Source organism: Leuresthes tenuis, unplaced genomic scaffold, assembly GCF_036924035.1.
Source record: "Leuresthes tenuis unplaced genomic scaffold, fLeuTen1.0.hap1 SCAF_13, whole genome shotgun sequence".
NCBI classification, from domain to species: domain Eukaryota; kingdom Metazoa; phylum Chordata; class Actinopteri; order Atheriniformes; family Atherinopsidae; genus Leuresthes; species Leuresthes tenuis.
This window is the reverse complement of record NW_027325367.1, coordinates 8,615,623-8,637,378: the sequence shown is the minus strand read 5'-3', so window position 1 is coordinate 8,637,378 and position 21,756 is coordinate 8,615,623. Positions and strand designations below refer to the sequence as shown.

The window sequence follows — 21,756 nt, the reverse complement described above, 5'->3', positions numbered from 1 at the left end:
CATTATATCCCCTTTGAGAGAGAAAAGCCATAAAAAGAAAAAATAATCTGATGTGTAGATCTCTGAAATCAGATTTCCAACTCAGAAAAAAAAACTTAACTAGCCCCAACCACAATGTCCAACATGGCTGCCTCGACATAAAGATAGAGGTGATAACTACAGTAATAAACTTTTTAATAGCACATCCGTCAGATTGTGCTTTGTTAAATCAGTTGCACATGTATTACTATCCATGCTGCTGTGGTGTATGTGCGAAATATAGAGAAATGCATTCACTAATAAGATGAACGCAGACGAAGCCTTCAAGCCAATCCGGGCGGAGATATCATCTCACAGAAGCAACATCATGATCCCATGAATTATTCTAATCCAATCTTCCTTATGTGGATTTCATAGTTTTTTAAAGAAATGACATCTGCTCCTGTGTACAAACCCTACATGGGGTGTATTTCCCTCATGCGACTTGTAGGGGCGGTATACTACAGTTGCTGTTTTTAGTTGTATTTTAAAGGTACGGAACACTCATCTGTATGATTTTCTTTTATCTAAGTACTAAATGTCATATGACAAGGTGACACTGTGAAGAAGTTCTGGAAAGATTTCTTATCTACATACTGCTTCAATCCATAGCTGCGTGGTGGTGTGGGGGTTAGCACCATTGCCTCAAATCAAGAAGGTTCCAGGTTCAATTCCTAGCTGGGGCTTTTCTGTGTGGAGATTGCATTTTCTCCCCATGTATGCGTGGGTTCTCTCCGGGTACTCTGGCTTCCTCTTAGCACCCAAAAACTCGCATGTTAGGTTCATTGGTGACTCTCGATTGTCCCTAGAAATGAGTGTGAGCATTGATGGTTGTTTGTCTCTGTGTGGCCCTGTGCTGGACTGGCAACCTGGACTGGGCATCTCGCCCAATGGGACAGGCTCCAGCCCCCTGTGGCCTTAAAATTGGATTAAGCGGGTATAGAAAATGGATGGATGCTTCAATCCAAAATGTCAAGGCAGTGCTATGTAGGTCCATCAAGTACAATGCATCTTTTATTTGTGGCATACCAAAACTAACCACTTGGAAGGCTTTATACAGATAACAAATATGATCATGTAGACGATAAGAAGAAATACAATTTTGGAAGTACAGGAGCAGTGTTTACTCGAGGAGGAGGATTATTTGGTTTGGACTTTGGACTTTATATGTGGAATATAAAATATAATCTCAAAATTGTGTTAAATATTTTTCATAAGGTACAAAAATAAATAAACTAGTGGCTGCTGTAAAACATAAAACATTAAAAGTCAGCAAATTTTATCAAACTTTTTCACTTTCATTTTGTAAATCTTGTACTTCCGCTGTGATAACGTAACACGCTCTTGGCGTTCTCCGTTGAAATGTGCGCGTGTGCGTTTTGTGGGTGTGTGTTCGTTCGCGCGCACTGGGGATTCCCCCATGTGACAAAAACAGCTCTGACTTTCAGCGCTTCCTCTTATCGCCTTTCATTGCTCATATGCTCTCCGCCTGGAGCTCACGCTGTTACCGGATATCTAGTCGACTGGCCGCCGTTTCCCCTCTGTTCGCTTTGTTTTTTAATTAACTCCACCGAGTCCGAAATATCTGGCCATGTTTTGAAACTTTTTCCAGATTATTTGTCGATCTCAACGGAGGGGCCTGTTGCTGCGAGGTGAAGTATTGTCGGTTAGTGGCATGAGACGCAGCGGCTCATTCCTCCGGTTTCACAAAGGAGCGGTGGTTTCCTCTGGACCCAGCGGGCAACCAGCTGCAACACCGGCCAGAAGCCTTTAAATCCTCGGGGAAGGCGGGTGGGGGAAACCCGACGAAGCCACCAGCACTCACCATGTCGAGCGACGCTTGTAGTAAAGATGACTTGCTGGAGGAGACCCGCACAGACTCCGGCATTGACTCGTATCGCTCCATTCTTAAGTCAGAGGAGCCCCGGGAGCCGAGCACCGACTTCAGCGGACCGAGGGACAAGTGTTCCATAGTAGATGAGCGCCTGGACTCGGCTTATGGCTCCTCGTCCATCACGGTGGAGAGCCTGTCAGATATGGTGGACGATTTCTCCCTGTCCAGTGCCAACGAGGAGCAAGCACAGGGCTCAGAACTCTCTGAAAAGGAGCATTTTCTCACAACTATTACAGATGACGGGGACACGTAGGTTTTTTTGTTTGTTTATTCTATCAGTTTTTCATAAGAATTGTAACCAAATCTCAGCTTGTTTGCGTCTTTGTTGGGAAACCGCTAAAGTGGCCAAAAGTCAAAAGGAATTTGACGCATTAGTGGCTTTGACACATTAGTTTTCTAAATGCTAAACTAATATCTGTTGGCAACCTGATGGTCTTAAAAGAATCAGCTGCTCTGTTCATCAGAGCTGCAACAAATGATCCCCAGCTCATAAATGTTTTTAGATGTAGTTTAAAAGGATATAAAACACAGCAAACTTTGCTATTTCATGGCCAAGAGCCGTATGGTCTTAAGTATTTTTTGCTTGAAATTATTTCGAGCTTATCAAAGCTGGTGCTTTAGATGCCAAACTTTAAACGCCTGAAAATAGGATTGATGGAGACTGCAAATCACTTTGAATCTCAAGTCTGGTTTTCCCGTGATACTGGTGCCAAATGTTTATATGTATATATATATATATCTCTGTAGACTTTTCTTTAATGAACTTTGTCATGAATGTGGACGTCTCCTCTGAGGCCCATCTCAGTCAGAAAACAGAAGTGAAACAGATGGGCCTGGACTTCCCCCTGCAGTACAGACAAAGCACATGCTGTGAGGTGTCTGTTTGGCTTTTGATCCAAGAAACTTGTCAATCAGGACTCATTCCCACAAAACACACGCTTCCGACTCTCTTGTTTGTCTTATTCTATTTCATTATTTATTAGCATTGTTTATTATTATTTATTTCTTCTTTTGCTAACTAGGCATCTTTAAGATAAAAAAAAAGAACAGAGGACAATTTTGACAGTGGCCTTTTGCTGCCGTTCATTTTTCAGTTTGAGTCCATTTTTTGCACACCTCAGCCTCCACGTGTAGCTCTATCAAGCCCATGTGAGCCTTTTACCCACTCGTCTGGTGTTGCCGTGTCATCGGCCCGTTTTGACCTTAAAGCGGACTTCATAACGAGTCCTGCAGCCATTGTGATCCAGCTAGTGATGTAGTCACAGGCATTGCAGAAGTGTTGTTGTGTCTCTGACCTCTTTTCATTTCCGCTTGCCGATTTTTAAAGCCACATGGTTTCATTCTCACACCCTAACTATAGATTTGTAGATACCTGCTGGGAGGGGGGAAAAACACCTGAAACACACCACTCTGAGCTGCTTAAACTGACAGAATCATGCAAACGCTCATTTTCCCCTGTGGGATTTTTTTTCTCTCTTTTTTAGGTCTCATTCATTGAAGACTTACTCAAACCAGGAAGTCTGCTCATACTAAAACAACTGCTCACTCTATGGCGCATCCATCGATCTGAATGCATTTAAATCGCTTCAGACGGATGTTACACATAAAAAGAAACTAATCTGGCAGTGCATCGTGCATTTATTTGAACCATAATTCGTGCTGATATTTCAATTAGAAGCTATTTTGCTTCTATTTTGTCTGCTTTAAATTAGGTTGAACATATTTGTTAGAAATCATCAATCCCAAATATACTCAGTTTATTACGACTGGTCTAAATAAAATGCCAATAAATCCTCCTCTTGAACCAGATAATATTTGACATTCTTGCTGTAAGGATAACTTAGATTATCACTCTGACAGTGAAAAGGCCTCCAAGCTTTCTTTTTCCAGTTTCGAGAGTTGTTTCCTAACCATGTACTGAGAGCTCCTCGCAACTAATGTTAGAAAATTGTCTTTATTTTTGACCACGTTTTCAGGTTGGCAGTGTATGATGATTACGTTTGTCCATATGATTTAAACATAATGTTTAAAACCCCGATAAGCTGAAACTTTTCTGCTGCGGAAATCGGTTGAAGATTCAAACACAGATATATAAAGTCAGTTACTCTATTTAAAACCAAGGATTTTAAAGACACGTGAATGATTTTGTACTTTTATTAAACATTTTTTCTTTGGTTCAAGGCTTAAATTTTGAAGGAAAATAAATCAATTACACTTAGCTGTATAACTTAGTTATATTTATTTTTTTCATCACTTTGTACAACAGGTAGCATGTGAAGTTTGACATTTGGGGGGCTTTATTCAAAGCAAGCAGCTGAATGACGGGTCTGTGTTGTGTCACTTTGTGAGAACTTTTGATCCCACACTGTCTGCTGCGTTCAGCTTTTGGCTGCATGACATTTATTCTGAAACGAGGACAACCAGATTCTGAGAGCCCACTGACTGCACAGAAAACAGCGTAATGTCTGTAGAGTGGTTAGAAATCAGCTCCGGCTTTGTTGAATTTGCACACAACAATGAACTGTCACATCTTGATCAGCGTGATCTAAGATCTGAATCTGCCGAAATCTTTTTCCAAATGAGGCTCTTGTTGTGTTGTTCTCAGTTAGTCTAAATTAAGCACCAGTGCTCTGTTCCACTTCCTGCTTTGTGCACACATTTGTTTGCTACAACTTCCCACTCAGGTTTTGAGGTTAGTGTGTTATTCTTTTGTGTTGTCATATGCTTCAACTGAAGCTTCCCAAGTCTACATCCACGCACAGGTGGTTCTTATCACACTCCCCTCATCTTTTTTGCACAATCTTCTCTAGAATTTCTTTTTTTATGAATTGCATAATATCCCAACGCCTCAGTTTTGCCACTCAGCCCACTAAGAGTTGCAGCTTGAGATACTCTTGAGATGAATACTGAGGAAAATTGTGATGCAACATTTTGTCGAAGTGCTGACTTTTACTCTACCCACTTAATGTTGCAGCACTCCGAGTTTATTGCTCAATGTGAAGTAAGCTTGATCTGGACGTTTCTGCGAGCATAATGGACAAATATGTTTTGTTTTTTTTGCCACTTCTTTAGAATCCTGCACCTAGCAATTATCCACGAGGATGAATTCATCGCTCAGGAGTTGATACAGCTATTCCCAAAAGAAGTACTGGACATCCAGAACGATTTATACCAAGTAAGTTCCACTATATAAGAAAACTGCAGCTTCCACTGGATTTTTTTGGTCTAAAAAGACTTCCTCATTACCAGTATCTTGATAGTGGAAGCAGAGGCTTTATTTTTATCACTGTACTTCCAGAGAACCGTTGTTCCTCTTTATGTGCAGTCCGTTCTCTCTCAGGAACGCCACTGTGGGTGGTTCCAGTGTTAGCTCATAAGGGACTTTGAATGGAAACTCCCCTCCTCTAACTCATGTAGAAATAGAACCACAGGGAGCTGTGGAGTGTATCCTTGTGTGGATGTGGGTGGAGGAATTGTTCCAGTCCTTCAAGAAGTCAGATCAGAACCTGAAGTCGGAGTGAGAAAGGGGGTGACGGGAGTTGTCAATAGAAGTGAAGAGTCAGCACTTCTTGCATTGACTCAGCTCAGTGCAAAGGGCTTTTTTGGTTGCCTAATTTCCTCTGAATAGTCATTCTAAGACTCACTTAACTCAGAATAATTCTTATTTATTTACTAAGGGGTTAAAACTAAAAATCATCCATTGCTTGATGTTAATAATTCCATATATTGGGCATTTTCTGTTATTCTTTTGGTGTTCATACGTGTTGTGCAGTTGTAATGGAGTTATTCCAATGCCAGACCTGCACAAAGTGAATCCATCTTTAAAAAAAGAAGCAGATGCATGTTATTCTTCACCCACAGCAGTCTAAAGTGCAGTCAGAGTACTTGTTAGTTTTGCAAATAGGATAAAACTGTCTTTCTCAGCTGGACTAAATTTCTCTGTAGGCAACATTGATGATATGTGTGAACAGGTACAGGCCTGTTATCTGTGACTGGTCAAAAGTATTTTTTAAATCTAGACAAACGGTGATGTAAAATGTTCTGTTTCGGGTGTCATAAATCAAGAGAAATTCTCACTTTAAAGATGCAACTATCGCTAAATGCTTAGTGTTTCTGACTGCCACATTATTCAGAAAGCTTAAGTAATTACAATGGGCAATTCATTTGTAGCTTCTCGGTCCATACATTCAGTAAACATCAAATAAACAGTTAAAGCATTGGAGGAAATGTGTCAGAAAAGCCTATCAGACGATTTTCGATAAAGATCCTTATTTGCTGCTGACCCACAGAGTCCTCTGCACCTGGCCACCTACCTGGACCTGGCAGATATTGTGAAGAGCTTGATAGACAAAGGGGCCAGCCTGGAGCTGCAGGACCAGGACGGAAACACAGCGCTGCATGTGGCCTGCCAGCATGGGCAGAAGGAGTGCACCACTGAAATGACCAGAGGTGTTTCTCCGAGCAAGCTAGCACAGGTGTTCAGGACCCAGAACTGGAGAGGTGAGGACAGTTTTTTTGTTGTACTAAACTAAAAGTTGCCGAGCCCTTGAAAATGCATAATTCCAAGTGTTAATGCAGTAAAAACCGGCGAGTTATATAAAAATTCACCTTGAGCTGTAGAGACCCAAACTGGATTTTGTATTTTGTTGTTGTTTTTGGGTCCTATCTTCCATATTTCAGACAGGATGATTGTATACTTGCAGGTCTTGCCTGTCTTCACTTGGCTGCACTGAACAGGCAGCATCAAATTCTGAAGCTCCTGATGAAAAAGGGAGCAGACCCTAATATCCAGGTTTGTCTGTGACTTTCTTGTATTAGTACTTCTGTTTTTACAACACGGCTGCCTTTAAAAGCGGAAGTGATATCAAGTCTTTTAACTGATAGAGTGGACAGCAGATGGCTTTTGTCTTTACATGACTTCGACTGAAATCAAAGAAGGATCAAATTGACCCTGAACTCTTAACAGCTTCCCATAATTGACTGCTCTATCTGTTGTAAAATCAACTTAATTTTGTCTCTGGACAGGGTTTCCCTACTTATTTAGTCCAGTAACTACTCATCATATTTGTTCCTCTCAGACCCTGTTTACTCCATCTGGCCTAATGTCGTGTTCCTGTTTATGAAGCTACTGCACCTGTGCCGTGCTGATAGTGATATGAGCTGAGCTCAGAGCTTCCTGCAGAATTCAGGGAGACATAATTAGAATTGAGATATGATTAGTCTGAGCTGGCCTGCCGCTCCTAACTTTCTATTGATGGAAGGGAACATGGCGGTCAGTCCTGTAACTACCCCAGACATTCCTGTCAGTTTAAATCACTGTCCCAACATATCACTCTGCCTCACATGCAGTGTATTGAATTATTATTGTAATTACCACCATGACATGAGCTGCAGCGATCTTTCCTTCCATGCTCGCAGAATTCAAAAGTTAATAGCGATATATATATATATATCTTATATTGTAAATCGTTATTGTGTCGCTGTGGGATTGTTTCATTCCTGTTGTCCGTCTTCTCCCCTCACAGGAAGGAACCAGCGGTAAAACAGCTCTTCACCTCGCTGTTGAGCTCCATGACATCACATTGGTTAAACTGCTGCTCAGCAATGGAGCAAATGTGGACGCTGTCATGTTTAACGGCTGCACACCCCTACATCTCGCTGTGGGGAGACAGGACGCCGCCATCGCCAACCTCCTCTGCCAGTTCGGAGCTGACAAGATGCTGCGAAACATGGAGGATGAGACGGCGCTGGATCTGGCTGATGGCAACGATGATGTAAGCAATTATTATTGACAGTGAAGTGCTAACATAAGCCTGCCAGTGATCTATATTTTCTGTCAATAAAGCTCAATTTTGCAGACTTCCCTTGGTGCCTACAAACCTCCGATGTGCTTACTCACACTGTAGTTTACTCAGTAGCTCACACCGTCCTGCTGCCAACAACACAGAATGAATGTTTATGGCTGGAAATTTTTAATACTACATGATCCATTTGCAACGCTGGTGGAAGGCATTTGAAACTTCCACAGAGGCAAAAAATGTAATGTTTAAATTGAGCAACGGTTTAAATAATAAAGAAAAATAACACGTGCCAGCAACAGTTTTTTTTTTTTTTTAAGTTGGGACAGGAGCATGTTACCTCCATGTTGGATCACTTCTTCACAAAACAACTCTCTGTAAGTGGGAACTGAGGAGACAAATCGCTTTTTGAATATGGAAAAAGGTTCCTTTTTCTGCTCAGTGTTGTCATTTTGTTTTCATAATAAGGGACAGGTGTGGACAGCGGGCTGGAGCCATGTTGTTGTATTCTTTTCAAAATCTCATTGTCTTGCTGAAATGGACAAGGCTTTCCCTGAAAAACTTACCGAATGGCTTCTTAGATAGCTCTGAATTTGTTTGTTGTTCAGTGTCAGCGGAGCCTGTACAGATGGGCAAGTTACCCATGCCAGCTCTGTACAAACACCGACGGTACTGTCTCTTATTAATCTGGAGTGCATGGACCCCAACCCAGACTTTACCTAAAGTTCAGCTTAAATGAGTTCACAATCAGAGAAGGCATCTGTGCTTCTGTATGCTGTTAATGTGTTTTATTTTTGTTTTTGCATTGCAGAGTTACAGGACAAGATATCACAAAACAGTCACTATTTGTCAAAGAAAGGAAGGGAGTCTTGTTGCTTGGACACATATATTTCTGTGGATTGTCTGCTATCATGATATTATTTACTATAGATGATGAAATCCCCCAGTTATTTGGAATATTACGTTGAGAAATATTACTCATTCATAGTTTATCTGTTTGTCCACATCAAGTTTTACAGAGCGGTAAACTCCCTGTTTTTACCTCTAAAGGCCTTTTGGGTGCAGTTTTTCTACCGGATCATATAATCCAGTTTTTCTTTTTCTTTTTTAAGCCTCACATGACTTTTCCAGACATCTGTTACTCCTGTCCCGACTTTTATGAACTTTTGATGTTGCCGGCGTCAAACTCCAAATGAGCCTTTATGTTATCACATTTAAAATGCTGTCTTTGAAATATTCTATAAGTAAATGTGGGGTTTGAACGATCTAAAGGGAGGGAACGACTTCAAATGGAACCAGGGCCACACAAACTATCCACAGTGGCAAGAAAAATGAAGTGTCCTGTGTCAGACGGCATAGTTCCCACAGATATCTGATCTCAGTATCATGTCGGTCTGAGATTTAATGGAGACAAAAGACTGAGACAGCCTTGATTTGAACAACTCTGAACCTTTCGAGAGGCAGTGTCACTTTTTCAAACCAGATACAGATATGATTTAGCTTTGTTTTTCTATTTGCTTTGGTGCGCATTCACAAACTTTTTGTGGAAATTTTTGTGGAATTTTTGGACAAAATACAATTATCCTATTATTTATTGTTATGAGATTTTTCTGCTCTTCATTATTTCAGAATATTGAGAACTATTAGAGAGATACGCCAGTGAGTGCTTCCTTTTTGTTGTCAAACTGTTGTTTGCTAATGACAATAGTGAACACAAATCAGCTTAAGTCAAATCTAACTTTTATGTATCCTTTTCTTTCAGATTCTGGCTCTATTTCCCTTTGACGACATCCAGATCTCTGGAAGGTCGGTGGTTGGTGTTAAATTTTGAGCTGAATCGAAGGGTGAACATCGCTTTGGAGCCTCACTGCAGCTGGAACCGTTGTTTTTGAATAGATCGCTGTATTTGAGATCAAATTTGTAATAAATAGCGCCTCATATCTGTAGCTCACTCTCATATCTAGAGATATCAATCCTATTTTCCTCTGACAAGCAGAGTGAGCATGCTGATTTGAACTCTGATTTAAAAGATAATGTGTTTGAGATGGAGTGTACTCGACAACAAATCCCATCTCTCTGTGAATGCCAAACTTTTCATAAATATGTTCAGCCCCTATAATAATTCTACCTCTTTCAAATATTAAAATTGTCTGTTTTCCAAACTCTACCATTGCTCTATTTTCCATAATGTTGTGACATAGGTACAATTGTTAAACATCTTAAAGCATGACCTTCAGAGCTCTTTATTTTTTAATTTAAATTGGAAAATGTAAGTCTATCAAACTAATCACATCCCTGCTTTGGTAGAAGACTGATATCCAGTTTAGAAATGTAATATGTAACACACACACACACACAAAAAAAAAGCAGCTTCATCTGTTGATTTCTATGTTTGCTGCTTCATGTTGTGGAACAGTTTTTCTCTATTTATCTCCTCTTATTCTTCATCTGCAGAAAACTGTTACTGTTCTTTTGTGTGTAATTACACTGGCCTTTCTAGTTAAAGCAGTTCATTTATTTTGTAATAAAAGATAATTTTAAAAACAATTGCATGTTGTGCTCTGTTCTGGTAAAAGGAAGTTGGAGTTTATTCTAACTTTGTCTGCGCACACGCAAATCTTACATGATCTGCTGTCTGTTCTGCAGAGGAAACTCCAGGAAGCATCGAGCTATTTTAGACCCTCAAACACACAAACTACGCAAAAGGAAATTTTGTGGCCATTTGTGTGAAGATAGTGACCATGTGCAGCCTTTTTTTAATTCTCATTTAAATCGTTCACGTGAGGTGAAACAGTTTCTGAGATTTGTATGACTTACTGTAAAGTCCTGCTCCTTTCCTGTCAGTTGCATTTGAAAGGTGTATCTTTTGTTTTCTTGTAAGTATCTTCTTCCTCATGGCTCCCACAATACAATTACCAGGGAGCAGCTGGAAATTCCACCCTGACAGATCTCTTCTGTGAACATACTTACAGCTAAACAGGTTCACGTTGCTGTTCATGCAGAGTTTTAACCTGAATGTCTCTGTGGTAGTTCCAGAAGAACTTAATTCAGGTGAGATGCATTTGATAAAAGCAGGGTTGAGTACGGAAACAAAACTTTTCCTGGTGACAGATACAAAACAGTCAAAGTTCTGTGGTCAATAGCTAGAACAAAGTTATGAAACCATACCCACTTCCCCATTCAAGTGTGACCTGGGAAACTCTGAAGCTATTTATGTTATGTGCAGTATAGATCATGCTGCTGTTGTCAACACTAACAAGATGTTGGAAAAACTTTAAAGTATTCTTCCCCGTAGTTTCCCTCTCAAAAAAAAGATGGGCGTTGTTCCGAAGATTGGGTCACTCCACCGCAACTCACCTCTCAGTTCATGTTATGGATTTCCTTTGGAAAATTTTATATAAAAACTTGAGTACATGAAGTCCTGCAAATCCTTCAGCTTGCCCCAGAAAAGTTTTTTGCTATGAAACTTTGAAGTTCCCAGTCCTCATTTTTTTATCTGGACAGGTTTGAAGTTTAAAGGTGAAAATCCACAAAAGCCTGAGAAAAAATTTGCGCCTAACTGCTTGGAACAACAACATGCCAAAATGTCCTTTGGCAAGACGCTGTATTCCATACTTCTGATGCATTTGTCAGTGAATGAGTTTGATAGAGACAAAGAACTGCGTAGCCTGCTGTCCATTGATTGCAGTAATATTTATAGTAATTAAATTAATACATCCACATTGCAAAAGTGCTACAAAGAGTCAAATCCTGGCTTTCAAAACAATGGAAATAACATCATTTTTACTGGCAATTCAGACTTTCCATGATTGCAGAGATGCACCAAGGAGCTGTGAAGACTGTTACAGTGCTCTCTGATTTTTGTCTAAATGGCATATATAATGTATATAACATTTTATTTAAATTACTGATGTTATTGCTCTGTGCCTTGTTTTTTAATGTGTATGTAGTTAGTAATTCACAGAAGATGATGTTATATACCCTGTGAACATTTTTTAACAAAGACCCTGGATTTGGAGTTACCTAAATCTGAGTTGGAAGAGATACTCAGCTTCTTGACTTTAATATGTTATGCAATGGAGGCTAATTTGTTTATATAGCACAATTAAAAAACTACATGTTTCAAAGTGATTTACATAGAACATAAAGTTAAAAAAAGGAAAGTTATTAATCAGAGTCCTTCAGTTCAATTAAATCAGTTAATTAAAGCAATAATTGACTGGGTTCTGCAGCTAGCTGAGAGTTTGTTCTACATATATTATCATTAAAAACTGAAACAATGTCTGTGTTGCATTTAGCATGGCTTAAATGGATGATAAACTGGAGCAGAGCTATCTTTAAGTATGACATATAATAAGCTATGGTTGTAATTTAATCTTCACAATTGATGGAGCAGGCAGAGTCTGACTCATTTCAAGTGTTTCTTGTGCAAACATATAATCTTAACTGGCTTCTAATATGTGTAGAAAGGATTAGTTGGGATATTTGGATCTTTACACTGTGACAATGTATTGATCTCTCATATGTAGTCTGTAAAGGTGTGTCATGACATATTTTGTGATTGTTCTGTCAACAGTGATTGTTCAGTCTGTCAAGAAACAGAAAGTACCACAAAAGAGTGTTCCAACACCATGATGGAGCAAACATGGTTTACTTTATGCTAGTACAGCATTTCCATTATTTTACCATTCATTGAAATAGTTGACTCAACTGAATATTTCATTATCATTCAACATAAGCTTTTTTTTTGTTACGCTTAATATAAGATACAGACTGTGTAAGATTTATTAATAGTGTATATTTGTGTGTTTATCATTTATCTGTGTTTGCATGTGTTTTATTTAATCAAGTTTTGTGAATTATATATGGAATCATAGGATTCCATGACTGAAATTAAAGAAAGCATACACAATGTTAACATTTAAAACTAATAGCGAGTTTGTGTTATGTTTACTTCCTGTAGTCAAGGCTACGAAGAATTGGGAAATGAGTAAATAGCTAAAGCTGCAGAAAAAGTAAGAGAAAATAATGTCAAGAAAAGATAAATATAGTAAATAAAATTAACAAAATATTTGAAAAAATCCAGAGAGAAAATTGAAAGTAGATATAAAGAACATAAATCATGTAAAACTTATCATTTTTTTGTCTTATATTTTCATATTTATTTTTACCATTTTCATACCACATTTGTAATTTACTTACTTATTTAGGCAGCTGGAGTAGGCTCCAGCCCCCACCGCAAGCCTGAATAGGATTAAGCAGGTGTAGAAAATTGATGGATTGATTAATTTATTTTGACACATCTTTATACTTTTTTCTTATTTCTATCTTTTCCAAACTGTTTATGACATTCTAAAATTATTTTAAAAAGATATTTCATGTCAGTCCTATGATGTCAGATAATCAATACAACACCTGAGTAGCCTCTCTGCTCTACGATGGTGTTTTGACATGCAGTGACTCCTCCACGGCGATAGGGGGCAGGGTCGTCGAATGGAAGCCGGCATCCTAGATGTGTTTAAAAAAGGAGGGGGTTCTTTCCTGTTCATGCAACACATCGGCTTTTGGGGATAAGTGGAAGGTACCAGGGCGAAAGACAGCCAAGCCCAGCTCTTTAAAACATTTTAATCTGTCAGGTTTGACTGACTTGATGCTGTGTCACAGCGGAGACGTTTGAGTGTGTCGGCGTGTGCGCGGCGCCAGGTGTGGCCACAGTGTGAAAAAATGCCTTCTTTCTTATGGAGGTAAGGTTACAGAGCGAGAGGTGCTAATTGGGAAATGTGTCAGGTTAAAAATGAGTTTTGGGTGTGCGGACGTTTAACTGTTCAAAGTTACAGAGACACTGTGTTTTGAATATGTTGGCTAAAATGAACCGTCGTGTCGTCGGTACAGGGCGTTACACCTAACGTGTAAGTTAGACCTAATTCAGCCAACCGAGGATAGCTACAAGTGTTTGTTTATGATGGCATGGAATTACTCTGTCTTTGGTCGAATCTCACTAATTATGATAGCCAGAGTACATCTCGATATTAACAGTGTCGGATATTTCGTGGAACAGATGTGCATAATTTGGGACCAATGTTTGCAGAAGTCTCGCGGTAATAAGTTGGCAACATATAATGGTACACAATGGTTTAGTTGTTAACATACCTCTAAATGCAGCATGTGTTTGTATAATGACTGAAAATGTGTTTCTAATCATGCCAAATGTCAGTGATAGCATTCGTTTTTTGTTTTGTTTTGTCACATTAATTCATCCAGACGGCTCTCATTTACATCGCAGTTAAAGTCAATGTCATGAAAGATTATTAATCACGTTTCATACCTGTAAAGTGTCGTTGTAGGAAACTTGACAAGCACTCATTTTCTTCCCAGGTGAAATTTGGCAGTGTCCTCGGCATGTTTGCTGGCTGCCCCATCAGGGCAGTGCATTCCTCCATGTATTAAGCTTCTTGTTCAGGGGCCAGGTTTCACAGCAGTGGGCTGTTGGCTGACCAGGGTACAGCAAACAAAGAAGCTCTGTGTTAGTTCAGGCTCACAGGCCCCCTGGGACGAGGCCATGTCTCTTTCCGAAGGGGATACGTGCTCTGCCACGACAGCAAGAGACACACCTTTTAATAAGATATCACCACTGTTGTGTATGAGTTTAACAAGCGCATGAGGAGTTTCATATTTGCCTTTTTTTACATTCTGTTCCTAACTGACCAAGAGCTAGATGTTTAACTTGCACACACCTATTTTAACAGCTTTAAAAACTATAGGATTAGCCCTTTGATGCTCACCATCAGTGTTGATGTCACAGCAGACTTTTTGTCCAGACAAGAACCATTAGGTGCATTCCCACAGTAGGAACCTTTTGCAGTTCCTATAACCTTTGCAGGAACTAGGCTGTTTTTTTCGCGCATTCGGACATACAGGAACTTGGGACCACGGCCCTCAGTTCCTATAACCATTTTAGCTCCTTTTCTGAGGTGGTGTTTTGTTTTCTTCTCTCCTTACTTTTCGCGGGTTTTGTTGTTGAGTATGGCGCTACAGTAACACGTCACTGTCGCAGACGGTTGCGTCACATCAGTCCCGACCAAGGTCCCCGACTTATGTGCGAATGCAAAATGAAACAGTTCCCCTGGGGAAGGGCAGTTCTTATAACTAAATTCAAGGTGGACAGTTCTTAGAACTCTCTGTCAGAATGTGCCTTTTGTTAAGTTAAAGTTAGAAAGTCAAGTCAAGTTCAACCTCATTCCACTACATGTGTTGTAGCCTGAAGCTGATCATCTAATTGAACTGCACCATAGGAAAGTATTTGTTACCTCATTCAAGAGAAGCCATATTAGCATGCTGTATGGATCCAGTTTTTTAAGAAAAGCTGAGTTTTGGATGAGATGATGGACCCAACAAATTTCTGTGTTAGTTTGACTAAAGCCAAACATTTGAAATGCACATAAACATTTCAGTCTGACCAAAATTGTACGAAATCAAGGCTTCGTCGGACAATAGTGGACACAAAAAATCCGCTGGACTAACGTGCCCAGAAAATGTGATTGAGAATCAAGTCACTCCTGCACATATTCACTGAACTAGACTGAAATATGTCCAGGAACTGTGCACATGCTCCAAAATTCCACCTTTTTGTAAAATCTGTCAAGTTTAGGTTTATGTAATGCAGCCATATTCCCAGTAGAGCTGCTCTCATTCACATGTTTGTGTGTTTCAGATATGCTTACATGTATGATGATCTCCAACAGAAATGCAGCAGATTGTCGTAAATGTTTTTTGTATACAGTCCATGACATTGTGGCATCGGACATACTTGCAAAACTTGATTCCCTTACTGTGTGTGTGTGTGTACTGGAACCAGGACGGTGGTCCACTTAAATGGCCCACTTTAGCTGTGACTGTGACTCGCCTTAACTGTGCATGTAACCTGGCACCTTGTTGTTTCACCCTGTAGGGTCTGGCCTGCACTCCAGTTGCTTTTTTTCCCTTCCACTGTGGCTGCAGAGGAATCCTCACTACTAGACGGCTGGCACGATGTCTGGCCCTTCCGCTTCCTCGTCAACATGTTGGGATACTCAACCATCATTGTCCCCGGCTACCTCCTCATTAGCTACTTCAAGCGCTCCAATTACTTAGAAACAGGTTTGGGCTTGTGAAATTCCCCCCTTTTATTTTTCAAATGTATGCCTGTTATGTAACAGAAACTTATTGTTTCTGCCTCATGTTTCTATTTATTTAATCCATTCAGGTAGTGGGCTTTGCTTCCCTGTCATAAAGACTTGCGTGTTTGGTAGCGAGGACAAAACCGGTCTGTTGGATGACGTATCTGTTGCAAGCAGGAATGATGGGGATTCGGGCTCATCAGTCAAACAGGCTGTCAAGTTAATCTTTTGTGCTGCTGGGCTTCAGGTAGGAGGTCCTCCCAAAACCAACAGTCATTGACTACACAACCTTACTACTCATCTGAACTCATTGTATTTTGACTATGGGAGAGTCATTATATGCTGGATGTGTAAATAGACACCTATCTCAGTACTCTAGTTTAAAGCTTTTTCCAGTGAGCCTTGTGAAAATATCTATGTTTTCTTGTTGGGAGTGTTACTGTTTGCTGGAGACACCCCAGAATGACTACACTTATCAGAAATGGTGGCCAAAATGTTATTGACTTATAGGAGGAAATCAGATTTTTCTGGTTTTGGACGTCTTTGCTAAAGCTCGCTACAAATGCATGTAACTTCAGAAGGCATTCAACCATTGGTTCCACTGGAGCTTTTGACGATATTTGTGATTCCACTTGAAGCAATGAATGCGCCACGTTTCAAAAGCGCCTCTCTGCTAAAAATGTGCACAAAATTATGCATCGAAACTGGATGGAGCAGATGAGCCAAACCAATGTGTTTATGTTTATGCATTTCGCAGACGCTTTTAAAGTGACTAGCGACATACAATGTGGTATAAAGGCATACAGATGATACAAAACCATGTTATAGACCTTCCTGATTAAGGTCAAAAGCATATTTAAAAGAAACTGCCTTTAGACAATAAAGGAAATTAATTATAAATGATATATAAATTGATCATGAAATGCAATAAATAGGAGTAATTAAATTTATTAGCACTGCAGAATGATTTATTTGATCTATTATACACTTCAAAATATTTCTAAAATGTCATTTTCTGAGTAATGTGAATTTTCTTATCTTGAAATAAATAGTTGATTAGTTTTTAACACAGGTTGGAGGCAGTCGATTAGAACAGGCTTAAATAAAGGTGAACGTGTAGTGACAGATCCACAGAAGATGGCTTAACCTTTCAGTACAGCTCTTATGAACTTGAGGGCCGAAACGTGAAAAGCTAACGCTGGTTTTCTTCTTCTCAGGCGTCGTACCTGACGTGGGGAGTCCTCCAGGAGAGGGTGATGACTCGTTCCTATGGAGCTAAGGCTCCAGAGCAGGAGGGTGAGAGATTTAAGGACTCTCAATTCTTGGTTTTTATGAACCGCATCCTTGCTCTAACCGTGTCAGGCCTCTGGTGCATCCTCTTCAAGCAACCTCGTCATGGCGCACCCATGTACAAATACTCCTTTGCGTCGCTCTCCAACATCCTGAGCAGCTGGTGTCAGTACGAGGCCCTCAAGTTCATCAGCTTCCCTACTCAGGTCCTGGCCAAGGCGTCCAAAGTCATCCCTGTCATGCTGATGGGAAAGATCGTGTCACGTAAAAGCTACGAATACTGGGAGTACTTAACCGCTGTGCTGATCTCCGTTGGTGTCAGCATGTTTCTTCTCTCCAGCACGGCCAGCAAGCAACCATCCACCGTCACCACCTTCAGCGGGGTCATCATCCTCATCGGCTACATCGTCTTCGACAGCTTCACCTCCAACTGGCAGGACAACCTCTTCAAGTACAAGATGTCATCCGTGCAGATGATGTTTGGGGTCAACCTGTTCTCCTGCCTCTTCACTGTGGGTTCGCTGCTCGAGCAGGGCGCCTTCTTTGACTCGTTATCCTTCATGGCGCGCCACTCTGAGTTCGCCTTTCACGCCGTGCTGCTGTCCGTGTGCTCGGCATGCGGTCAGCTCTTCATCTTCTACACCATCAGCCAGTTTGGCGCCGCCATCTTCACCATCATCATGACGCTGCGGCAGGCCATTGCTATTCTCCTGTCTTGCTTCCTTTACGGTCACGCAGTCACCATGGTGGGTGGCTTCGGCATCGCGGTGGTTTTCCTGGCACTTTTCTTGCGGGTGTACGCACGTAGTCGCATGAAGGCAAGTCGACGGTCAGCGCAGCCACTCGCACAGAAGGTGTAGCTCTCCAAAGTCGCACCAAACTGGGGACTAGCACCACGTTTTCTGCGGTGCTATTTGTCTATTTGTGGGTATCTTTTTTTTTTTTTTTTTTTTTAACTGTTCTATTCCATTTGTTTTTACTTTTGTTAGCATCTGTACAGAAAGGGATACTGTAGTTTGACTCTTACACCAAGATGCCCCTAAGGGGTCTATGTGTTATTTCAGGTCAGAGCAGCTTTGAGTGCCTGTAAGACTGTCTTAAGTTTCATACTTCCTCTTCAGCTCCTTCAGTGTAACAGAAACTTGTTTGACTTGTGGAGCCAGTTAAAGGTTAATGTATGGCTAAGCATTCATTTTCAAGTGTTAGCAATATTGCACGTATCCAAAACAGGATAACATGAAACGGTCACTTTCTTTAAATTACCCTTTTTTTATGTTTGGGTCTCATTTCTTTCTCAGTTGGGACTTTTATCTCAGAATCTTTTTTTGTTTGTTTGTTTGTTGGAGAGCAAGGCCTTCTGTGTCTTAATGTGAAATTTTTTACCTTTCAAAAGCTGGTAACACAGTCTGAATACACAATAATACACTTGTGCTTAATTCAAGATGGCTTCAGACGTTCCAGCAGCCACAAACATTTAGGAAAATGACTACACAAACTGTATTCAGTTGTCCCGGTATCACAGCACCACATTCTGCTGCGAATTCTTTTTGCACCCTTCTGTTTTAATGTTTTTTCGCAGATTACATGTATCGTTTTGAAATTAGGTAAACAAAAAAACATGTAAATATATCTCTTATGCTACCAGTTATTTTCCAGCCAACTTGTCTTTTTTTTGTAAAAGGATTGCTTCGTGTTTTTCATGTGAATGTTTGAAACAACACTGAATGGATAGTGTTAACGCCTCATTTCTGTTACAAGGTTGTGAAGGTACTGTCGGCCCTGCTGGCACTTTGCAGAACAGAATGCATACAAGGGAAATGCAATGTTATTGGTGCATTGTTTTTATCATTCTACTATTTTCTCTAGTAACTGGATTAATAAAAACATGTTAAATTAACTGAACACTACCTGGGGAAGAAGCCTGTTTTACTCTTTCACACCTCATAGTTTGGCATGTTTGCAGGCAGCACAATATTACTGCTGCTATAGTCACATCTGCCATCCATCCCTTTTCTATACCTGCCTAATTCATCTCAGGGGGGTGGGGGGTGGGGCTGGAGGAAGTTTTTGTGTAATCTTGCTGACAAATGACAAAAATTGAATGTCTCTGCCTCGACTCTTGCTTTTAATAATGACCTCATCATGAGGCTGACTCGATAGAAACCGGTTCACTCTTATCTTTCGCCACACATATCTGTTAACAACAAAACAAAGTTTGTATGATGAAAGAGTTTTTTTCCTGCCATAAACCTGACATTTGTTAAATGATTATTTCAGCATATTTAAGCTATTTTAACTTAAAGATAATGAGGTAATGATAATGAACCTAACTAAATTAGGTTTCCTGACAGATATGGATTCAAGTGCATCTTAATTTCACGATCATGCATCTTGGCACTGATGGGCAGATAAGGGATGCAATGGCCAACCATTTAAAGCCATTGGTGAAGTTTCATGTCGAGGAGTGTTTTAGGGGTGAAATAATTGTAATAGCGTGGGAGGTTCATTTAGTTTCAGCAGTGAACGGCTGTCCTGTTTCCTACTGAGGGGGTTCGTGAGGATATGAGTGGTGTTTTAGAGTAGGGCCTGTCGTTAGCATGTGGGATGGAGACTCTCCATGGCTGTGATTTCCTTTATGTTCTGGTTGGGGTCAAGCTGACATGCATGCATGGTGTTTGAGATATTGTTATCTTGTAGTTTGGATTTTTCTTGTCGCCCTTGACAGAGGAGACAGATTGTTGATGCAAGAAGTGAAATAGATTAGAGATGAACAATGACCCCTTTTCTGGCAGACAGACTAACTTGTCAAGTTGGGTTTGTGCAGTGCATTCATCACCTCCTTTTTCTGGGCCCATAGAGTGATCTGCATTTTTGGCTTAGTTTTGGTAAAACGCAGTAATATGTGTTGTTCATGAGGTTGTATTTACGTCATTTTAAGAGCTGATGAGGACCAGTTGATGTGTTCTGATTCGTCAAAGGGTGTACTCTCTTTTCACATGACTGTTGACTGGACCTGCCTGAGGTGCAAAGCAACAGCAAGAAAAACACCAACACCTGTTTGAAAGCATGGATACATATAAGCACATTTCAGAATACGACTAAACAGAAAACACTCCAACATTCAGAAGGCACAACAGGGTTCCAGAAACCCAGCAGTGAAGCAGAAAATACAGTTTTTCTTATAAAACAGCATATTTCAATGATTTGTCTCAGAAATATTTTCTGTATCACTCTAAATCCTTTTTTGTTTGTTGCTGTGTTTTATGATTCCCACCACCACCTCAACACAGCATACATCCACACACAAATGCAAGCTGATCTTTGCGCCAATACATGCACGTGCATTTAACAGTTCATTTGCACGGGAATCTTAATAAAAGCGATTGATCTGTGAGGTTTGAACAGATTCCAATCAGTTGAACGACCATGGGAGACTTTAGAATGAAGAATTAGACAGCTGTCTTCAGCATCATCATTACATCAAACGAGGGAATACATGTGGAGTGTATTTGTGGAGTTCTACAACCTGGAATAATGCTAGTTTTTCCCTTAATTTGTCATGCATCTATATGTATCACCACAGCAGCTTATATTTGTACCAATCACATCAAATCAGTCATTTAACTCTCTTTCCCCAAAGTGATCTTTCCGTACTCGTTCCATCCTCTTCTGTGTCATCAAGCGCAGTCAACCAAAGTAATTTTCGAGATACGTTTGATGTGCTCTTTGCAATCTTCACTGATTCATTAACCCTTCCACCCTTATGATTCACCGAGCATCAAACTCAAGGCTGGGTTTGACTATGAAGGGCAATCAAACATTTTCCCCTGGTTTATTAATCTCAAAGCTGCTCGGTGGGGGAAATTCCCCTGCTCCTCTCATTTCACGAAGTCCTTCTCGCCATCTGGTGTGCCGTGTCATGTTGTCAATATCTCCGATCCTCATTCCAATAATTCAGATTAAAAACTAAAACACGAGAGAGCTGGGAAGCTACAGACCTGTAGACCTCTAGTTTCAGCCCCCCAACAAACCACTCACCTCGAGCTCTCATTTTGACTGAAGGGACAACTCAGACCAAGTGTACTCATTTAGCAATAACATTTGACTGTCTTGTATTACTTGGGAGCTTCCTGAAACAATCCCCCCCCCCTTATCTTGCCGAACTGGAGGAGGACTGAACGTTGTGCTGAGAGCACGTGCTCAGGCAGTGAAAAGCATCCGCGAAATACGAAAAGTTTACAACTTTGGGAAATATATTTACTTAATTTACATGATCATTTCTAAGACTGATAAATACCTCAAGTAAACTTGGCATACAAACATCAGACGAGGTAAAAAGTTACTCTGGACAAGATCCATGCCAAATTTATTTCCAAAGCTATGATAGTTAAACCAAACAACCCAAGAACAATAAAATAGCATCCCATAAGAAACAGCAAAAGCGCTCAAGTCTAATGTCAATGAGAGGAGACTTTTTTCTAGCATATTAAACACGTTAAGTTCCAGAAATTTGGACCAGCCATTGCAAAAGAACGATCACCTCTTACTTTTATGTCTGGATCTTGCAGCCTCTAAGAGCATCTGGTTGGACAGCTTCAGT

The 21,756-nt window shown here is 40.3% G+C and overlaps 2 protein-coding genes across 2 annotated transcripts; both read left to right on the top strand.

The window, feature by feature from the left end:
- Window positions 1-1,461: 1,461 nt before the first annotated feature.
- Window positions 1,462-10,056, top strand: nfkbie (nuclear factor of kappa light polypeptide gene enhancer in B-cells inhibitor, epsilon). Its single transcript, XM_072362124.1, has 6 exons — window positions 1,462-2,161; window positions 4,985-5,087; window positions 6,202-6,412; window positions 6,616-6,704; window positions 7,438-7,686; window positions 9,473-10,056. Exons 1-6 carry the CDS (start codon window positions 1,845-1,847, stop codon window positions 9,539-9,541), a joined length of 1,038 nt encoding a protein of 345 aa, XP_072218225.1. The 5' UTR covers window positions 1,462-1,844; the 3' UTR covers window positions 9,542-10,056.
- A 3,176-nt stretch (window positions 10,057-13,232) lies between these two features.
- Window positions 13,233-19,058, top strand: slc35b2 (solute carrier family 35 member B2). Its single transcript, XM_072362399.1, has 4 exons — window positions 13,233-13,454; window positions 15,659-15,846; window positions 15,953-16,113; window positions 17,084-19,058. The coding sequence occupies exons 1-4, from the start codon at window positions 13,435-13,437 to the stop codon at window positions 18,014-18,016; spliced, it is 1,302 nt and encodes a 433-aa protein (XP_072218500.1). The 5' UTR covers window positions 13,233-13,434; the 3' UTR covers window positions 18,017-19,058.
- The last annotated feature ends 2,698 nt before the right edge of the window (window positions 19,059-21,756 follow it).

What these genes read in the sequence shown, in the direction of transcription:
- nfkbie (XM_072362124.1), top strand. Translation starts at nt 1,845, where the DNA reads ATGTCGAGCGACGCTTGTAGTAAAGATGACTTGCTGGAGGAGACCCGC. An exon ending in TCCAGAACGATTTATACCAA is followed by an intron (nt 5,088 to 6,201) that starts GTAAGTTCCACT and finishes GCTGACCCACAG; the next exon opens with AGTCCTCTGCACCTGGCCAC. An exon ending in CAGGACCCAGAACTGGAGAG is followed by an intron (nt 6,413 to 6,615) that starts GTGAGGACAGTT and finishes GTATACTTGCAG; the next exon opens with GTCTTGCCTGTCTTCACTTG.
- slc35b2 (XM_072362399.1), top strand. Translation starts at nt 13,435, where the DNA reads ATGCCTTCTTTCTTATGGAG. An exon ending in CTCCAATTACTTAGAAACAG is followed by an intron (nt 15,847 to 15,952) that starts GTTTGGGCTTGT and finishes TAATCCATTCAG; the next exon opens with GTAGTGGGCTTTGCTTCCCT. An exon ending in TTTGTGCTGCTGGGCTTCAG is followed by an intron (nt 16,114 to 17,083) that starts GTAGGAGGTCCT and finishes TCTTCTTCTCAG; the next exon opens with GCGTCGTACCTGACGTGGGG.